Source organism: Hypanus sabinus, chromosome 11, assembly GCF_030144855.1.
Source record: "Hypanus sabinus isolate sHypSab1 chromosome 11, sHypSab1.hap1, whole genome shotgun sequence".
Classification (NCBI taxonomy): domain Eukaryota; kingdom Metazoa; phylum Chordata; class Chondrichthyes; order Myliobatiformes; family Dasyatidae; genus Hypanus; species Hypanus sabinus.
In genome coordinates this window covers 103,702,106-103,720,519 of record NC_082716.1, presented here as the reverse complement: position 1 = coordinate 103,720,519, position 18,414 = coordinate 103,702,106, and the positions used below count along the sequence as shown (strand labels likewise).

The 18,414-nt window shown below is 49.4% G+C and overlaps 1 protein-coding gene and 1 long non-coding RNA gene across 2 annotated transcripts; one reads left to right on the top strand and one right to left on the bottom strand.

Annotated features, from left to right (window-relative positions):
• The first annotated feature begins 27 nt into the window (after window positions 1-27).
• LOC132402233 (uncharacterized) lies at window positions 28-17,744 on the top strand. Its single transcript, XR_009514852.1, has 3 exons — window positions 28-538; window positions 2,004-2,193; window positions 17,161-17,744. It is a non-coding gene; the product is annotated as an uncharacterized LOC132402233 (long non-coding RNA).
• si:dkeyp-117b8.4 (E3 SUMO-protein ligase ZBED1) lies at window positions 7,695-15,194 on the bottom strand. The gene is made up of 2 exons (XM_059984996.1): window positions 14,494-15,194; window positions 7,695-12,125 (listed from the first exon to the last, which is right to left on the bottom strand). Exons 1-2 carry the CDS (start codon window positions 14,588-14,590, stop codon window positions 10,243-10,245), a joined length of 1,980 nt encoding a protein of 659 aa, XP_059840979.1. The 5' UTR covers window positions 14,591-15,194; the 3' UTR covers window positions 7,695-10,242.
• Window positions 17,745-18,414: the final 670 nt, after the last annotated feature.

Sequence of the window (18,414 nt, the reverse complement as noted above, 5' to 3'; positions counted from 1 at the left end):
TCCGCACCACCCCTTGAAGTGATTGGCTGAAAGTTCAGAGAAACTTACAAACAGCTGGAAAATCTCAGCATGTCAGGCAGTTGTGGAGAGACTTCTCAGGCCGAGTCCTAACCGGAAGACCACAATCTGTGCGGATTGGTGATCAACACTGGTGCACCTCAGGAGTGTGTGCTTAGCCCACTGCTCTACTCTCTATATATACCCATGACTGTGTGACTAGGCATAGCTCAAATACCGTCTATAAATTTGCTGACGATACACTCATTGTGGGTAGAATCTCAGGTGATAATGAGAGGGAGTGAGATATGTCAGCTACTGGAGTGGTGCCGCAGCAACAACCCGGCACTCAATGTCAGTAAGACGAAAGAGTTGATTGTGGACTTCAGGAAGGGTAACACGAAGGAACACATACCAATCCTCATAGAGGAGAGAGTGAGCAGCTTCAAGTTCCTGGGTGTCAAGATCTCTGAGGATCTAACCTGGTCTCAACATATTGATGCAGCTATAAAGAAGGCAATAGGAGTTTGAAGAGATTTTGGTATGTCAACAAATAGTCAAAAACTTCTGTAGATGTACCTTGGAGAGCATTCTGGTTGTAAATTTAGGCGACTCCATCTTGGGCACTAGCCTACAAAGTACCCAGGTCATCTTCAGGGAGCGATGTCTCAGAAAGGCGGCGTCCATTATTAAGGACCTCCAGCACCCAGGGCATGCCCTTTTCTCACTGTTACCATCAGGTAGGAGGTATAGAAGCATGAAGGCACACACTCAGTGATTCAGGAACAGCTTCTTCCCCTCTGCCATCCGATTCCTAAATGGACATTGAACACTATTTCACTTTTTTAAAAAAATATAGTATATGTTTACATGATTTTTAATCTATTCAATATACATATACTGTATAAAGTATACTGAATAAGATTTATGCTTTTTTTATATATTATGTATTTCATTGAAATGCTGCTACCAAGGTAACAGATTTCACGTCACATGCCGGTGATAATAAACCTGATTCTGATTCCGTTCATGTGGACTCTTGTCCAATCAGATCCTGATGGCAGCAGAGAAGATGAACTGGGTGGTCGGGACCCCTAATAATGGCTGCTGCTTTCCTGCGATAGCACTCTGTGTGGATGTGCTTATTGTGGAGGGTTTTCCCTGTGACGGACTGAGCCGTATCCAGCACTTTCTGTAGGATTTCCCATTCTTGGGCATTAGTGTTTCTATACCAGGCCGTGAGGCAACCAGTCAGTAAAGTCTCCACTGTACATCTACAGAGGTTTATCAAAGTTTTAGATGACATGCCGAATACCCTTCAGGATGAGTACAGCAGATTGACTCTCCTGGGTGTTATTAACGAAGCAGCTGTGTTTTCTGGTGCAGTTATCATTGCCTGCTTTTTTACCCCATAATTACTGGAACACAAAGTTACCAACCCAGAGCAAATTAGACAGTGACTGTTACACATCAATATAAATAATTTTCTGCCCTCCTCCTTTTCACAAGAACAATAAAATGATCACTGCTGAGCTATAAATGGGGCATCAAACAGCTAATTCAAAAGAGGCCCAAACCACAGTTGCAAGGGTGTAGTGATTAAAATTAAATTCGAGGTGGCTGGTCCGAGTCACTGTCGTTCATATTGGTTCTATAATTTTTTTCGTTCTCTTGCCCATTCTTTCTTGTTACTGATTGGAAGCCTGGGTTTTGGGGTTTGATGTTCTGATCTGTTAGTTTTTGCTCAAGGGAGGGGTTGGGTTTTATGAGTTTTTGCTTATTTTTCTTTACATGCGGGGGAAGGTTTTTGTCTTTGGTTCTATGTTTTTCTGTATTTTATGGCTATATAGAGAAGACAAATTTCAGAGTTGTACTCTGCAGACATACTTTGATAATAAAGTGAACCTTTGAAATTAGAACTCTGATATTACAAATCAGACGCATACTTGAAAAGGAAATTATTTCTCCAACTTCTGGTAATTTTCCCCTCCCCTTCCCTCTTTCAGTCCTGAAAAGGATCTCAGCTGAAACGTCCAGTTTTACTCTTTTCCATTGATGCTGCCCGACCTGCTGAGTTTCTCCAGCAATTTGTGTGTGTGTGTGTTGCTAAGGAGTACAGAGTTCTTCTCTATAAGATGTTGGAACAGAGAACAGGACCCACAATGTCAAGATATTCCCTCTGGCGTCCTTGATGAGGTATGATTATCACTAAACCAGAATCTATGCTCATTATCACAAATCTGTGTCCAAAATGGCTGCCGTTTGTCTTTTGATACCAGTCATACTTCACTGGCTGTTAGATTGCCCTTGGGTCACCTGAAGGTGGTCTGTTCTTTTTTAACCCTCCACCCCGGAAATCCTTCTCCCCTCTCCCATCAGACAGAAGATACATAAGCCTGAAAGCATATACTGCCACACACGAAGACAGCTTCTATCCTGCTGTTACCAGACCCTTGGAAAGAAGACATGCCCTCGTCTCATTGCTGCCATCAGGAAGGAGGTGCAGAACAGTCAGTGATTCAGGAACAGCTTCTTCCCCTCTGCCGTCCGATTTCTGAATGGACAATGAACCCATGTCTCACTACTTTCTACTTTTTTTTCTTTTCTTTTGCACTACATATTTAAATTAAAATTTTAAACATGTTTTTCTTTTAGTAATTTATAGTTTTTATTATTATGTATTGCATTGTATGGCTGCAGCATAACAACAGATTTCACAAATATACCGGTGATATTAAACCTGATTCTGATTCTGAATAGACTCATTATATAGAACCATCAAACATTACAGCACAGAAACAGCCCTTCTTGGCTGTGCTGAACCATTTATCTGCCTAGTCCCACTGACCTGCACCTGGGCCATATCCCTCCAAACCCCTCTCATCCATATACCTGTCCAAGTTTTTCTTAAATGTCAAAAGTGAGCCCGCATTCACCACTTCATCTGGCAGCTCATTCCACACTCCCACCACTCCGTGTGAAGAAGCCCCCCCCAATGTTCCCTTTAAACTTTCCCCTTTTCACCCTTAACCCATGTCCTCTGTGTTTTTTCTCCCCTAGCCTCAGTGGAAAAAGCCTGCTTGCATTCACTCTATCTATACCCATCATAATTTTATATACCTCTATCATATCACCCCTCATTCTTCTGTGCTCCAGGGAATAAAGTCCTAACCTATTCAACCTTTCTCTGTAACTCAGTTTCTCAAGCCCCGGCAACATCCTTGTAAACCTTCTCTGCACTCAACCTTATTAATATCCTTCCTGTAATTAGGTGGCCAAAACTTCACACAATATTCCAAATTCGGCCTCACCAATGTCTTATACAACCTCACCATAACATTCCAACTCTTATACTCAATACTTTGATTTTATAAAGGCCAACGTACCAAAAGCTCTCTTTACAACCCTATCTACCTGTGATGCCACTTCTAGGGAATTTTGTATCTGTATTCCCAGATCCCTCTGTTCTACTGCACTCATCAGAGCCCTACCAATTACCTTGTATGTTCTACCTTGGTTTTTCCTTCCAAAGTACAATACCTCACACTTGTCTGTATTAAACTGCCATTTTTCAGCCCATTTTTCCAGCTCGTCCAAATTCCTCTGCAAGCTTTGAAAACCTTCCTCACTGTCCACTACACCTCCAGTCTTTGTATCATCAGCAAATTTGCTGATCCAATTTGCCACATTATCATCCAGATCATTGATATAGATGACAAATAACAGTGGACCCAGCACTGATCCCTGTGGCACACCACTAGTCACAGGCCTCCACTCAGACAAGCAATCCTCCACTACCACTCTCTGACTTCTCCCATTGGCCAATGTCTAATCCAATGACGAGATGGACTCTTGGTTGCGGAATTTATTTTATTTAGAGGTACAGCGAGGAACAGGCCCTTCTGGTCCCCCGATCCCCGATCTAATCCAACTGTAATCACAGGACAATTTACAGTGAGCAACTAACTGGAACGTCTTCAGACAGTGGGGGAAGCCTGAGAGTCTGAGGAGCCCCACCAACACAGTGGAAAAACGTACAGACAGCGTCCGAATTGAACTCCCAACTCCGATACTGGCATGGCACCTCTGAATATTACAATCTTTCACTTCATTGTCTGCCTGCACTATGCACGTTCTCTGTAGCTGTCATACTTTATTCTGCATTGTTCTACCTCAATGCAGGCTGAACGGAGCAGTAGCACCTCTGGTAAAGGGGCTTGTCGTGTCCATTCTGGGGCACCTCTGGTCCCCACTGGTCACTCAGCTCTCACCTGCTGCTCCAAGTGGCCGTCCACATGTGACACTGCTTCGACAGGCAGGCTAAACCAGGTGAGGGTTGCCGGTGATCCTCAAACCCCAGTGAGATAGGGACATGCCTGTCCTAACAAGCAAAGTCAGCTCTGGTGGACTGGGTGGATGAGAACTACAGTGATAAATGTAAAGGCCAGCAAGGTCTGTACTGCGACGCTCTGTGGAGAGTGAAGACAGATGTCCTGGTCATCCACCGAAACCAGGGAAGACCCCAGTTTCAGACGCTTGTTCGTACCACTGGACCCGGACTTCTGAGGTTGAGAAAGTGGAACTGCCCCAGTACAATGGCTTTTCCATGTCAGAAAGCATCCTCTGCGCGAGTTTCCTGCCATTGTCAGACACTCAGACAGCCACCATTGCAGTGCGCTGTGTGTGAACAGAAGGCGAGTTGAGCTTTTCACTCTGTCTCCCTACATGAGGCAATATTGAACCAACACCATTCTGATATGTCTATCCGTGGCCTCCTCTACTGTCAAGATGAAGCCACACTCAGGTTGGAGGAACAACACCTTATATACCGTCTGGGTCGGCTCCAACCTGATGGCATGAACATTGACTTCTCTAACTTCCATTAATGCACCTCCTCCTCTTCTTACCCCACCTTTAACTATTTATCTCTCTTACTCTCTCCCCATCACTCTGCCTGTTCTCCATCTCCCTCTGGTGCTCCCCTCCCCTTTCTTTCTCCCGAGGCCTCCCGTCCCATGATCCTTTCCCTTCTCCAGCTCTGTATCCCTTTTGCCAATCACCTGTCCGGCTCTGAGCTTCACCCCACCCCCTCCTGTCTTCTCCTATCATTTCAGATCTCCCCCTCCCCCTTCCTCTGTCAAATCTCTTACTATCTTTTCTTTCAGTTAGTCCTGACGAAGGGTCTCGGCCCGAAACGTCGACAGTGCTTCTCCCTATAGATGCTGCCCAGCCTGCTGCGATCCATCTGCATTTTGCTTTTCCAGCATCTGTAGATTTCCTCATGTTGAACCAACACCATGTCTTTTACAACAGGTTTTCAGACAGGCAGCAGGTTAATTGACATTGGAAATAAAGAGAAGATTCAGCATTAATCCATATACCTATTTCTGCTTATTGTCTCTAGCCGAGACTGTCCAGAGAGGTGCAGTGGAATATCTAATGGAAGAATTGAACAGCTAGGACCAAGTCCAGCCTCGCTCAGAGCAGAGGTTGCCGATGCACTGGATATCAGTGTTGTGACCACGTCTGGGACAATGTGAACAGCCGCTCTCATGGTCAGCGAAATTCTAAAGGGAGGGATGGTGCAACTGTGTAATGTAGACCTGGGGTCCACAGACCCCTCAGTTAATGGCATTAAAAGGGTTAGGATCCTGATGTCAACTCTGTTCTGTGATTTTGGCATCACTTCCAAGTGCATTGTTGGCTCTCGAGGCGAAGCAAAAGGGTTATCCATTCTTCCCACTGAAGCTCTTTCATCTCAACCCTTCTTCTGTGGGCCACTCTCCTCTCCTATCAGATTCTTTCTTCTCCATCCCTTGACCTTTCCCACCCACCTGGCTTCACCAGCAATCCTCTTTCCTCTCTCCCACCCCACCATCTCAGTCCTGATGAAGGGTCTCGGCCTGAAACGTCAACTGTTTATTCATCTCCATAGTTGCTGCCTGACCTGCTGAGTTCCTCCGGCATTCTGTACATGTTGCTCATCAACTTTATGCATTATTTTTAAATCCCAGTCATCTTCTCCTCCGCTTTTCCATACATCTCCAACTTCCTTAAGGAACCAGAAGCAGGTTTATTGTCACCGACATAAAATACCAGATGCCATGAAATCTGTTGTTTTGCAGCCATGCTGTATTTTAAAAACTAGAAATTACAATTAGAAATCTATATAAAAAGTAAATTAAATAATTAGTGTGAAAAGCACGTAACTGAGTGAGGTAGTATACATGGTTTCACTGTCCATTTAGGAATCTGGTGGCAGAAAGGAGAAGCTGTTCCTAAGATGTTGAATGCGTGCATTCAGACTCCTGTACCTCCTCTCAGATGGTAGCAATGAGAAGAGGGCATGTCTTATTACTATATAAATGCACTATTTATTTGTCATTAATATTTCTTATTATAATTTTAGATACTGTATTTCATTGTATGGTTGGTGAGGTGGAGATGCGTCTCTACCAAAGGAGGTGTAAGGTGCTCCTTCCCTCTGCTTGCCTGCAGGTCACATTTGGGCAAGGTGTAGCACCTGCTTAGCCCCTCCCCACCCTTGATCAGGGTCACATGAAGCCATGTGGGCAGGTGGTGGACGGTCGTTTGAGCAGCCAGTGCAGATCACAAGTCCTGCTTACGTGACCACTGAAACCAGGCAGACCATCTCTGAAGAGTATTGATAATGGCTGAGGTCACCGTCTTGTAAAGACACTGCTCAGAAGAAGGCAATGGCAAACCACTTCTGTAGTATGAGGTTGGGTGGGAATAGAACTAGAAGTCATGGGTTAGGGTGAAAGGTTTAAGGGGAATTTCTTCACTGGGAGGGTGGTGAGAGTTGCCGGTGGATAAGGATTTGATTTCAACTGTTAAGAGGAATTTTGGTAAGTATATGGGTAGGTGGGACATGGTGCGGGTGCAGTTCAATGGGACTAGCAGAGTAATAGTTCGGTAAAATAAGCCAAGATGAGGCCACCCTTAGGGTGGAGAGCAACCCCTTCCGTCTTGGTGGCCTCCAGACTGGTGGCATGAATATTCATCTCTCCTTCTGGTGGTAAAACAAATTCCCTCCCACTCCCCTCTTTTTCTATCCCCCATTCTGGCCTCTTACCTCTTCTCACCTGCCTATCTGTCACTTCCTCCTGGTGCTCCCTCCTCATTCCCTTTCTCTTCTGGTTCATTCTCCTCTCCTATCTGATTCCTCCCTCCCCAGCCCTTTTCCTTTCTTCCCCCCCCCCCCAGCTTCACCTATCACCTTCCAGCTAGCCTCCTTCCTCTCCCCCACCGTTTTATTCTGGTATCTTCCCCCTTCCTTCTCAGTGCTCAAGAAGCACCTCGGCCAGAAACATCGACTATTCATTCCCATAGATACTGCCTGACTTTCTGAGTTCCTCCAACATTTTGTGTGTATTTCTTTGGATTTCCAGCACCTGCAGATTTTCTTGTGGTCATCGTTCGGGATGGACTAGATGGGCCAAAGGGCCTGTTTCTGTGCTGTTGTCTTCCATGACAACATAGTAAGGTGAGGGAATTTATGGCAAAAGGGAGACCAAGAGGTGTGGAACAATAGATGAACCTTGCAGTTTATGTTTGAAGCTAACTGGTTGGTCAAAGGATATATGGAGGGACTTTATGTCATTAGAGCATTTAAAATAATACAATGGAAGAATTAGGCCAACCAGTATCTCATACCCCCTGTACCTTTCAGTAGGACTATGGCCGATCTTTCCCAGGGACGATTCCAAGCCCGGTTGCAAGGAATCATCCCATAAGAAGCCACAGTTACAAAAGCTCTGAGAGGAAGGACCTTCAAAGATCAGCTACACCTGGGGACAGTCTGAGAGACTGGCGTGAGACAGGGGACTCTGGCGAGCTGCTTTTGGCAGCTTCTGCCCCAGTGGGGCCGATGGACTTGAGCAAGATTGATGGATCTTTGAACTGCATACCTCTTTGCTTCGCCATTAGCAGATGTACAACCCTTGTTAGATCCCAACCTGACTACTGTGTACAGATGCTTCTGTTGTAGTTACAGAAGAGATGGAAAGGGCACAAAGATTTATGAGGATGTCCCCAGGAAGCCAGAGAAATTGGCAGGACCTACTCTCCTACCTATTTTCTTATCGAGAGAGGCTTGAATCTTGAATCACTGTACCTGGATGTGGGCTTGTATAGCTGTGATCTGCCGGCATTCAGTCCCAATGCTGGGAGGTGGGATTAGGCTGGGTACCTTGTTTCTGACCAGAACCGAGACAATGAGCTGAATAACCCCCTTCTGAGTTCTACAGTCCTGTAAGCAGAATGACGGTTTGGCACAGGCTAGATGGGCCAAAGGCCCCTTTCCTGCACTCTGGTGCTGTGACCCTAATCCACATTTTTCAGATCCAACTTCAATTCCGCCTCATTAGCTACAAATGCCTTGGGACATCTCAAAAATCTTTAAATGACCTCAGCTCCAGCTGTTGAAGGACATCCAGCTGACCACGACACCCGTCTTTACAGGTAAACCTGAGTGGATCTCCAGGCGTGGGGAGACCTCGGACTGAGTCTGAAAATCACCTCTCAGAGTGTGACATTACGCAAGGTCAAATAAATTCCAGATTGTTTAATATCATTTCCAGCACACAAGTGTAAAGGAGAACAAAATAATTGTTACTCCAGATCCGATGCAGCACAAAAAAACACAATAACACAATAAAAAAAACACAATAAATATAAGTATATAAGATAGCTTATTTACATAGACTGATTGTATGCCCATAAAGTGACACTAGGCACGGGAATGTCTGTACATAAGGTGACTGAGAGAAAATGGTGGTTGGGAAGACTGTAATCAGATACTGGAATCTGGAGCAAGACTCCGTCCGCTGTTGGAACTTGGATTCCCCTAGCGGATTGCCTGCCGCAAGCTCAAGCACCTGGGTCGAGCTCACTGCAGCCAGCGGGATCTTGTTGTGTACACCTTGGCTCGATCACAATAGCACACGACACCACGAAAGCGACCTCACTAGTTGCCAGGCACAGCGAGACACCAACAGGTGACCCCAGTGCTGTAGAAATGCAGCTTCTCTCTTGAGATTAATGCAAGGACGTTCACAACGAAGGGCATCTTATTTTGCAACAACATGGTTTTCTGCGTCAACGACCAAGGTTTAAGCCAGTGTGTCGCTCTGAGTCAGTGGTTTGCAGATTTGAGCTTCATTCCAGCAGCCTGGCATCACCTATGGCCCCAGCCAGCCCTGAGGGAATGCCACCCTGCCAGGGGAGGCCCTCACCTTCACTCTCCAGAGTTGGTAAAAGTTCCCCAGGGCACCTTAATCGCCATTACCTTAAGCTGATGATATGGCCCTGAACACAGACTGGATTCAGCAAGTCCTGTGATGGTGGTGATATGCAGGAGTTCACTTGCTCCTCAGTGTTTCAGGTGAAGCTGCTTTCTCCCTGCCTATCATCACAACCCCGCCCCCTTCCGTTCTATCTGCCTATCACCCTCTCCCCTGTTAACACTGACCACTCGCTCACCCTCTCCCCACCCCCTCCCCGCTACCTGAGAAAAGGTCTCGGCCTGGAGACTCAACTGTCCACCTGACAGACTGAATTCCTCCAGGTTTCTGGGAGCTCAAAATGGGACAGGCTCCACCCTCCACTCCAACATGTCAGCTCCCCTCATGCCTTCCCACTGCCCCATTCTCTGCAGGATTCCACACCCATTCTCTCTGCTGGAATACCACCTCCTCTGCCTCTTCCTTGGGATCTTCTTTGCCCCGAGATCCCCCTTCTCCAGGCCAGCCTTTCAGGGGCCTTCAGTCGCTGTTCCGCTGCGCAGGAATCTTCGGTCATTGGCCAGCCGTTCCTGGACACTCAGTCACTGCCCCACTCAGCAGGGACCCTTGACGAATAACCAGCCATTCTGGGACCCTCGGTCACTGCCCCAGTCCCTCAGGATCTCTCCTCCTCCTCCCGAACCCAACAAATGACCACAAATTGGGGGAACACAATGGTACAACGGGGAGAGCGCTGCCACATGGCGCCAGAGCCCGGGATTCAATGTGGAGCGTACGCGTTCTCCCTGGGGGCTGGAGTGCGGGGTCCCCACGAGTTCTGGCTTCCCCCCACATCCCAACAACATGCAGGGTTGTGGGTGGATTTTGGGCACAGTGCGCCAGCTGGTGCAGACTCTGTGAGCCTGGCTCCCTGCTGCCTCCCTCTCCGGGAGACGTCCACGGGGCAGGAGGGAGTGGGGTAAAGGCAGGGCTGGCCCCATCACTTCAGCGACTCGATGTAATCGAAGTTCTGGTGCAGGAAGATAATCCGGTTGATGTCGTCGGGGGACAGTGCCGCCCCGGTGTCGTCCGGCAGCCGGCTGGAGGCGAGGAACGGCCGGCCGACGGGTATGGCAGTGGCAGGCACGGCCAGGTAGCGACGGGCCAGGCCGGCGAGGGCGGGGAAGCGGTGCGCGTTGTCCCGCCACCACTGGAACGGGTCCGTGTGGCGCTTACGGAGCGGCTCGGCCAGGTAGCTCTCCATCTGCTGGTGGAGCTCCGGAAGGCGGTCCACCGGGTCCTCGCCGAACAGGAGGTCGTACTCGCTGGGCTTGGGCTCGGCCGAGGCCCGCTCGCCCTCCGAGGAGGTGCTGGGTGAGTGTGGCTCCGGGAGCGCGGCAGAGAGCAGCTCCTTCACCCTGCGCTGCACCTGCTCCCGGGTCCGGGCGCTCAGGAAGCGCAGGTCTTTGAAGCGGGGGTCCAGGAAGGAGGCGAGGACGGCGGGGTTGTCCGGCAGATCCTCGTCGCGCTGCAGGCGCCAGCGCTGGCTGATCTCGGAGCGGATCCGGGCGATGACGGTGCCACACGGGGAGCCAGCCTCGACCGCCTGCTGCCCAAGGGCGGCCAGCACCCCGTGCAGGCAAGGCAGCAGTGAGGAGACGGAGGCGTTCTGCTGTTCGCCGAGGAAGGACAGGGCCACCTTGAGGGGCTTCAGGATGGGCAGCATGTTACGCAGGAGCTCCCACTGGGCATCGGAGAGGTTGGGCACGGTCGGCTCCCCGGCCTCCCACTCCTCCTCTTGCTGCAGAACCTCCCTGACTGCCCAGTGTGTGTCCAGCAGCCGCTGGCACATGTCGAAGGTGGTGTCCCAGTGGCATGGAGTGTCCAGCAGCAGCTGGGTCGGGCCGCTGCCCTCGGCCAGCCGGTCATCGAGCTGGGCAGCGGCCCGGTGGTCTTGCTGGAAGTGGGCGACGAGGCGGCGGGCCCTGAGCAGGGCGTCCTGCACCGCCTCGGTCCGTAGTCCCTGCTTGATGCACTGCTGCAGCGTGCGGGCGGCGCAGGAGAGCTGCGGGCAGCTGTCGGCCAGCCGGTCCGCGGCCCCGCCGCCGTCACGCACCACGCAGCTGACCGCCTGCCACGGCACGCCCAGGTCACCCAGGGCCGAGCGCAGCAATTCGCGGCTGCCGGTGGCCGTGGGCCCCGTGCTCAGCACGCAGCGAGCCGGCTTCCAGCGGCCGTCGATGAAGTGCACCCACACGGTCAGGTAGGCCCGCCTGGCCGGGGTGCTCCAGCTGTGCGTGGAAAGCGCCAGCCAGGGCATGGAGCGGAGCTGGTGGGCCAGCCGTAGCTTGCAGAGCGTGTACCTGTGACGGAGGTGAGCGGCCAGCTGGGCCCCCGACGGCAGCCGGTAGCTGGGCTCCAGGAAGCCCAGCAGCCGCCTGAAGCCCTCGTCGGCGACCAGGGAGAGCGGCTGCAGGTCCCGGAACACCATCCCAGCGATCAGGTTGTCGATCGCCTCCTCCCGCTTCTCGGCCGCCATCTCCGAGCCGTGAACTGCCATCTTCTTCAGCTCGGGCTCCTGCCCCATGGACTCAGAGGACGATGAGCCTTCGTCAGGGAAGGGGCGCCCCTCGGCATCGCCGAGGTGGTGCTTGCGCCGCAGGTGCTCCCTCAGGCTGGCTGTGCTGTTGTGGTAACAGAGCTGCTTGCGGCACAGGCTGCACTCCACGCAGCGCTCGTTCAGCCTCCGGAAGAAATCCCAGGTCTGTGCCCAGTCTTGGCCACCGCCTGCCGGCAGCGCCCGCTTTATCTTCAGCTCGGCTGCCCTCCGCCTCCCTCCGCTGGCCAGCGGGTTGGAGCGCAGCGCCACGGAAATCTTGTCTGCTGGGGAGGGTGCATAGATAAGAGGGTGAAGGTGGGGGTGAGGGAGGGAGGGTCAATGGAGTGAGGGGAGTCGAGGGAGAGTGAGGGAGCGGATAGAGTTGGGGGGAGAGATTATGGGAGGAAGAGTGAGGGAGAAGACAGAGTGTGGAGGAGAGAGTGTACGATGTAGAGAGTACGGGGGAGAGAGTGGGGGGGGAGAGAGAGTTGGAAGAGAGATTTCAAGTTTAATTATCATTTAATCATACACATGATCATAGCTAAATGAAATACATTCCTCTAGGGCCAAGATGAAACAGAGAACCAATAGCACACAGTACATAAAGCACATACAGTATGTAGTTACTATCGCAGATAAACATAGTTATAACTCAAAAGTCTCGCCCAAGTCCCTGAGTGTCATGATGGTATCCTGGAGCCAATTTTCAGCAAGAACAAGCCTGCAGCAGTTCCTCATCTCACACAAGTGACAGCTGCATATGAATGCGTTCCAGCTTGTCTGCCGAGCGAACACTGGAGGGCAGCACCCATGCTAGCGATCAGCATCCAACCTAGCACTCTTGCTGTGTATCAGCCTCCCACCTGTGATATTAGCTCAGCTCAGTTTATCCCACGGGAGTGGCATTTGTCCCCAGCCTGACTTGCCAGGCACCTGCTCCTGCTCTCCCACGATCTCCCTAACTGTTCCCATTCACTCACTGTCTAAATAACCTTGTTTGCAGCAATTCCTCTGTCAGAGACCATAAGAGACAGCAGCAGATTTAGGCCATTTGGCCCATCGAGTCTGCTCTGCCATTTCATCACGGCTGATCCATTTCCCTCTCAATCTAATCTCCTGCCTCCTCCCCGTAACCTTTGACACTTTTATGAATCAAGAACTTATCAAACTCTGCTTAAATATACCCAACGATATGGCCTCCACAACTGCCTGTGGCAATGAATTCCACAGATTCACCACTCTCTGGCTAAAGAAATCCCTTCTCAACTTTGTTCTAAATGGATGTCCCCCTATTCTGAGGCTGCGTTCTCTGGTCCTAGACTCCCCTGCCATAGGAAACATCCTCTCCACATGCACTCTATCAAGACTTTTCAATGTTGATAGGTTTCAAAGAGATCGCACCCCCCCACCACTCTTCTAAACTCCAGTGCCTACAGGAACACAGTCATTAAACACTCCTCATCCATTAACCCTTTCATTTTTGGATATCTTCTCAACATCCTCCCTTCATAAGGTCCTTTTCTGATTCAGGTCCTTTGAGTTGACATGCTAACTCCATTTCCCGCTCTGTTTCCTACAACTGATGCTGCCCTCACTCGCATCTCCTTCATTTCTCAGACATGCATGCTCACCCCATCTTCCGGCAGCTGTAACCGAGATAGAGTTCCTCTTGTCTTTGCCTACCACCCCATGGGATTCCACAACCAACACACCATTCTCTGCATCTCCAAAGGGACCCACCCACTAAACACATCTTGACCTCTGCCCCCTCTCCACTTCCCGCAGGGATCGCTCCCTCCACGATTCCTTTGTTCATTCGCCCCCTCCCCACTAATCTCCCCCCGGCAATTATCCCTGCAGGTGGCCGAAGTGCCTCACCTCCTCCCTTACCCCCATTCAGGGCCCCAAACAGCCCTTCCAGATGAGGCAACACTTCACCTGCGAATCTGTTGGCATTGTCTATTCTGTCTGGTGCTCCCGAGGTGGCCTCCTCTACACTGGTGAAACTCTTTGGAAATTGGGCACCTCCATTATATTCACCATTATATTCACCTCCATTATTTTCCTGGTGGCCAAACATTTTAATTCTGATTCTCATACCCATTCCAACATGTCGGTCTGTGACCTCCTCTTGTGCCATGATGAGGCCACCCTCAGGGTGGAGGAGCTACACCTTATAGGTGGCCTCCAAACTAATAACATGTATATAGATTTCTCCCCCTCCCCTCTTCTTCTGTTACCCACCCTGGCCTTTTAGCTCTTATCACCTCCCCCGGGTCCGCTCCTCCTTCCCTTTCTCCAATGGTCCACTTCCCTCTTCCATCAGATTCCCTCCTCTCCATCCCTTTACCTTTCCCACACACCTGGCTTCACCTTCTAGCCATCCTCCCTCACCTTGCCCCACCGTATTTCTGGCATCTTCCCCTTTCCTTCTCAGTCCTGAAGATGGGTCTCGGCCCGAAACATTGACTGTTTATTCCTCTCCACAGATGCTTCCTGACCTGCTGAGTCCCTCCAGCATTTTGTGTGTGTTACTTCTCTCCAGATTGAACCTGAGCTGCTGAAGAGTATTTTAGCCTCCTCGCAGTATTCTGAGGGGTACTGAGTGCTGCCTAGGGTTAATGTAACAGGTCACAATGAACCGCGCTGTACCTTCGGTTACTGGAGTGTAGGTGTCACTATCTCCCAGGTTGGAGTGCCGATCCAATTCTTCACCTTCCTCGAGCTGGGCTGCACACTCCCGCAACATGTTGGAAATCCTCTTACTGCTCTGGGAGGTGTGGGATACCTGGGGAGATAGAACAGAAGAAGATCAGTGCTTCCCTCGCAGGTCCTGGGACAGGGTGAGGAGTGGCATTGTGTCTGTGCATAGCGGAGGTGAGAGTTGCCTACACAGACTGCAGGGTGTCAAATTGACCATCAGCTGAACTTCATGCATCATTAGATTTGACATAAATCAGAACTTGGAATAAAATAACACCAGAGCATCAGGAGTCTTCCTCCAACTGGGTTGAGGGTTTTACAGGTGTTCTGCCCTTCGGGAAATTCATTTATGTTTTTCTGTGTGACTGTGCACATTCAGCTTTTATATTCCTGAGCAGTTTCCGATCTGTATTAGGTCACTTTCTGTGTAGAAAGGAAAGCACATTAGCTGGCAGAAAGCCAGAGGTTTATGTTAGGCGCAAAAGAAGTTTCTGTCTGAAGCTGCCCTGTTGTCTCCCCAGCAGAAGCATTGCTCATGAGTAGATGTTATATTGTTTAGAAGTTAATCTAAATGTATCAATAAGATTTTGCTGAAATAGATCTGCACCGGCTGCCCATGAGACCATCCGCCACCTGCTCCCATGGCTTCACGTGACCCTGATCGGGGGGGGGGGGGCTAAGCAGGTGCTACACCTTGTTCAAGGGAGGCCTGCATGCTGGCGGAGGGAAAGAGCGCCCTGCACGTCCTTTGGTAGTGATACATCCCCACCCTACCAGCCTGATGTGGTTGAGAGTGATAATTAATCAGACAAATAGAATGATGCAGCAGAATCAATGAGTTGAATGACCCAATTCTGCTCCCATGTCTCATGAACTTCTAAGTTGCGCCAAACTAATGAAGCATCAACTTTATTCATCATATCCCTACTTACCGCCTGTTAGGCCAATGGCGTCTCGGGCTGCAACGAAGGCCCTCCGTGCCTGTCTCTACAGAAGGATTCTTCATTGCTGTTTCTGTAACAGTTCTGCTTTACCAGTCAGGATTGTTGGCCCAGAGCTGAGCCCCCGAACCTGGAGGACTAATGGACCACTCTTAGTCTGTCTTCTACCCTTTGACCTGCTTGGCATGGGTGACCCTACCAAGAGCCAAAGCATAAAGCCCTGACTCCAACCAACATAGCCCCCTGGGTCATTGAAGCACATGGGCCTCCAAACTACGGCAAGGTTGTGGTCCTCTTGGGGAATTCATCATACCCATTTACATTAGGAATTTGCTGTGGTGTGTTGGTTAGGGTGCAACATGCAACAAAGACCAAAATTCAACAGTTATAAGAAAAAGGATTTAAATAAAAAATAAACAGAGGTTAAAGCATGGACTAAAATGTACACAAGTACATAAATGTAAACAGCATTATAAAGGAAGGTTTAAAGTGTTTATAATGCACTGCACTGACAGAGTAATAGAGTTCATGGTACCTAACTAAATGAATCCCTTCTATCTGCATAGGATTCATATCAGAATCAGGTTTATTATCACCAACATGTGTCGTAAAATTTGTTAACTTAGCCGCAGCAGTTCAATGCAATACATGATAATATAGAAAAAACTGTGAATTACAGTAAGTGTGTGTGTATATATATATATATATAAAATAGTTAAGAAAGTAGTGCAAAAACAGAAATAATAAAAAAGTGATGAGGTAGTGTTCAAGGGTACAATGTCCATACAGAAATCAGATGGCAGAGGGGAAGGAGCTGTTCCTGAATCGCAGAGTGTGTGTCTTCAGGCTCCTGTACCTCCTTCCTGGTGGTAACAGTGAGGAAAGGGCATGTCCTGAGTGATGGGGGTCCTTAATGATGGACGCCCCCTTTTTGAGGCATCACTCCTTAAAGATGTCCTTAAAGATATAACAGGGACTGGTGCCCATGATGGAGCTGACTGAGGTTACAACTCACTGCGGCTGATTTTGATCCCGTGCAGTAGCCCCCACCCCCACCTGACCCCACCTCCATTCCATACCAGACAGTGATGCAGCCAGTTGGAATGCTCTCCACAGTGCATCTGTAGAAATTTGTGATAAATCTCCCTTCACTGCATATTCATGGGTGTTTCTAAGAACATTTTAAGAGTTTCTGTTGTACCTACCTCCACCGCCACACCTGGTACCTACAGTACCACAGAGTAAAGAAAACTTGTGCATCTCCCTCTCTCAACTCAAATGCATGCCCTCTGGGTTTAGAGCACTACAGTGCAGAAACAGGTTCCTTGGCCCGTCTAGATGGTGCCGCACTGGTTTTCTGTCAACCCACTCTGCACCATAGCCCTCCATACCCCTCCCATCCATGACCCTAACTAAACTTCTCTTAAATGTCGCAATCAAACCCGCATCCCACTACTTCCGCTGGCAGTTCATTCCACACTCGCACCACCCTCGAGTAAAGACATTCCCCTCATGTTCCCCTTACATATTTCATCAACCTATGACCTCTGGTTCTAGTCTCACACAGTGCTGAGGGGGGAAGCCTGCAAGCATCTACCCTGCTGTTAGAGAATCCTGAGGAAAAAATACCATCTACTCTATCAATGTCTCTGATAATCTTATAAACCTCTATCAGGTCCCCTCTCAACCCCTGGCTCTTCAGAGAAGACACCACAAATTGGTCCAACCTCATGCCCTCTAATCCAGGCAGCATCCGCATCTGAACCCTCTCTGATGCCTCCACACTTTTCCTGTACTGGGGTGACCACAACTGAATGCAATACTCCAGGTATTGGGTGATGGATGGAGTGGAGATACGTCCCTACCAAAGGAGGTGTAAGGTGCTCCTTCCTTCCGCCAGCCTGCAGGTCACCCGTCTTGTAAAGACACTACCCAAAAGAAGGCAAAGGAAAACCACTTCTGTCGAAAAATTTGCCAAGAAGCATCATGGCCATGGAAAGACCACGATCATACGACACGGCGTGTAATGATGACATATGGCACGGCACATAATGATGATGCATAAACAAAGACTGACAACAACCAATGTGTAAAAGAAGGCAAATAAGAAATAAATAATACTGAGAGTGTGAGGTGTGGAATCCTTGAAAATGAGTCTGTCAGATGTGGAATCAGTTCAGAGTTGAGGTGAGTGAAGTTATCCACACTTGTTCAGGAGCCTGATGGTTGTGGGGTAATAACTGTTCCCGAACCTGGTGGTGTGGGACCTGAGGCTCATTGTGGTGAGTGAAGATATCCACACTGGTTCAGGAGCCTGATGGTTGAAGGGTAATAACTGTTCCTGAACCTGGTGGTGTGGGACCTGAGGCTCATTGTGGTGAGTGAAGTTATCCACACTGGTTCAGGAGCCTGATGGTTCTGGGGTAATAACTGTCCCTGAACCTGGTGGTGTGGGACCTGAGGCTCATTGTGGTGAGTGAAGTTATCCACACTGATTCATGAGCCTGATGGTTGTGGGATAATAACTGTTCCTGAACCTGGTGGTGTGGGACCTGAGGCTCCTGTACCTTCTTCCAGATGGCAGCAGTGAGAAGAGAGCATGTCCTGGGCGGTAGGGGTCCTTGATGATGGATGCTGCTTTCTTGTGGCAGCATTCTTATCATTAAGGACCCCCCACCATAGGAAACAAAATACCCCCTCCTTTCCTGATATCAGCCCATGAGGTGCCCAAACCAGTTATGTACATCCAGTTCTTTCGCCGGAGAGTGGTGAATCTGTGGAATTCATTGCTGCAGGTGGCTGCAGAGGCCAAGTCTTTATGTATATTTAAGACAGAGGATAATAGATTCTTGACTAGTCAGGGCATGAAGGGATACGGAGAAAAGGCAGGAGTTTGGTGCTGAAAGGGAAATGTATCAGCCATGATGAA

What these genes read in the sequence shown, in the direction of transcription:
- si:dkeyp-117b8.4 (XM_059984996.1), bottom strand. Translation starts at nt 14,590, where the DNA reads ATGTTGCGGGAGTGTGCAGCCCAGCTCGAGGAAGGTGAAGAATTGGAT. An exon ending in CTACACTCCAGTAACCGAAG is followed by an intron (nt 12,126 to 14,493) that starts GTACAGCGCGGT and finishes CACCCTCCCCAG; the next exon opens with CAGACAAGATTTCCGTGGCG.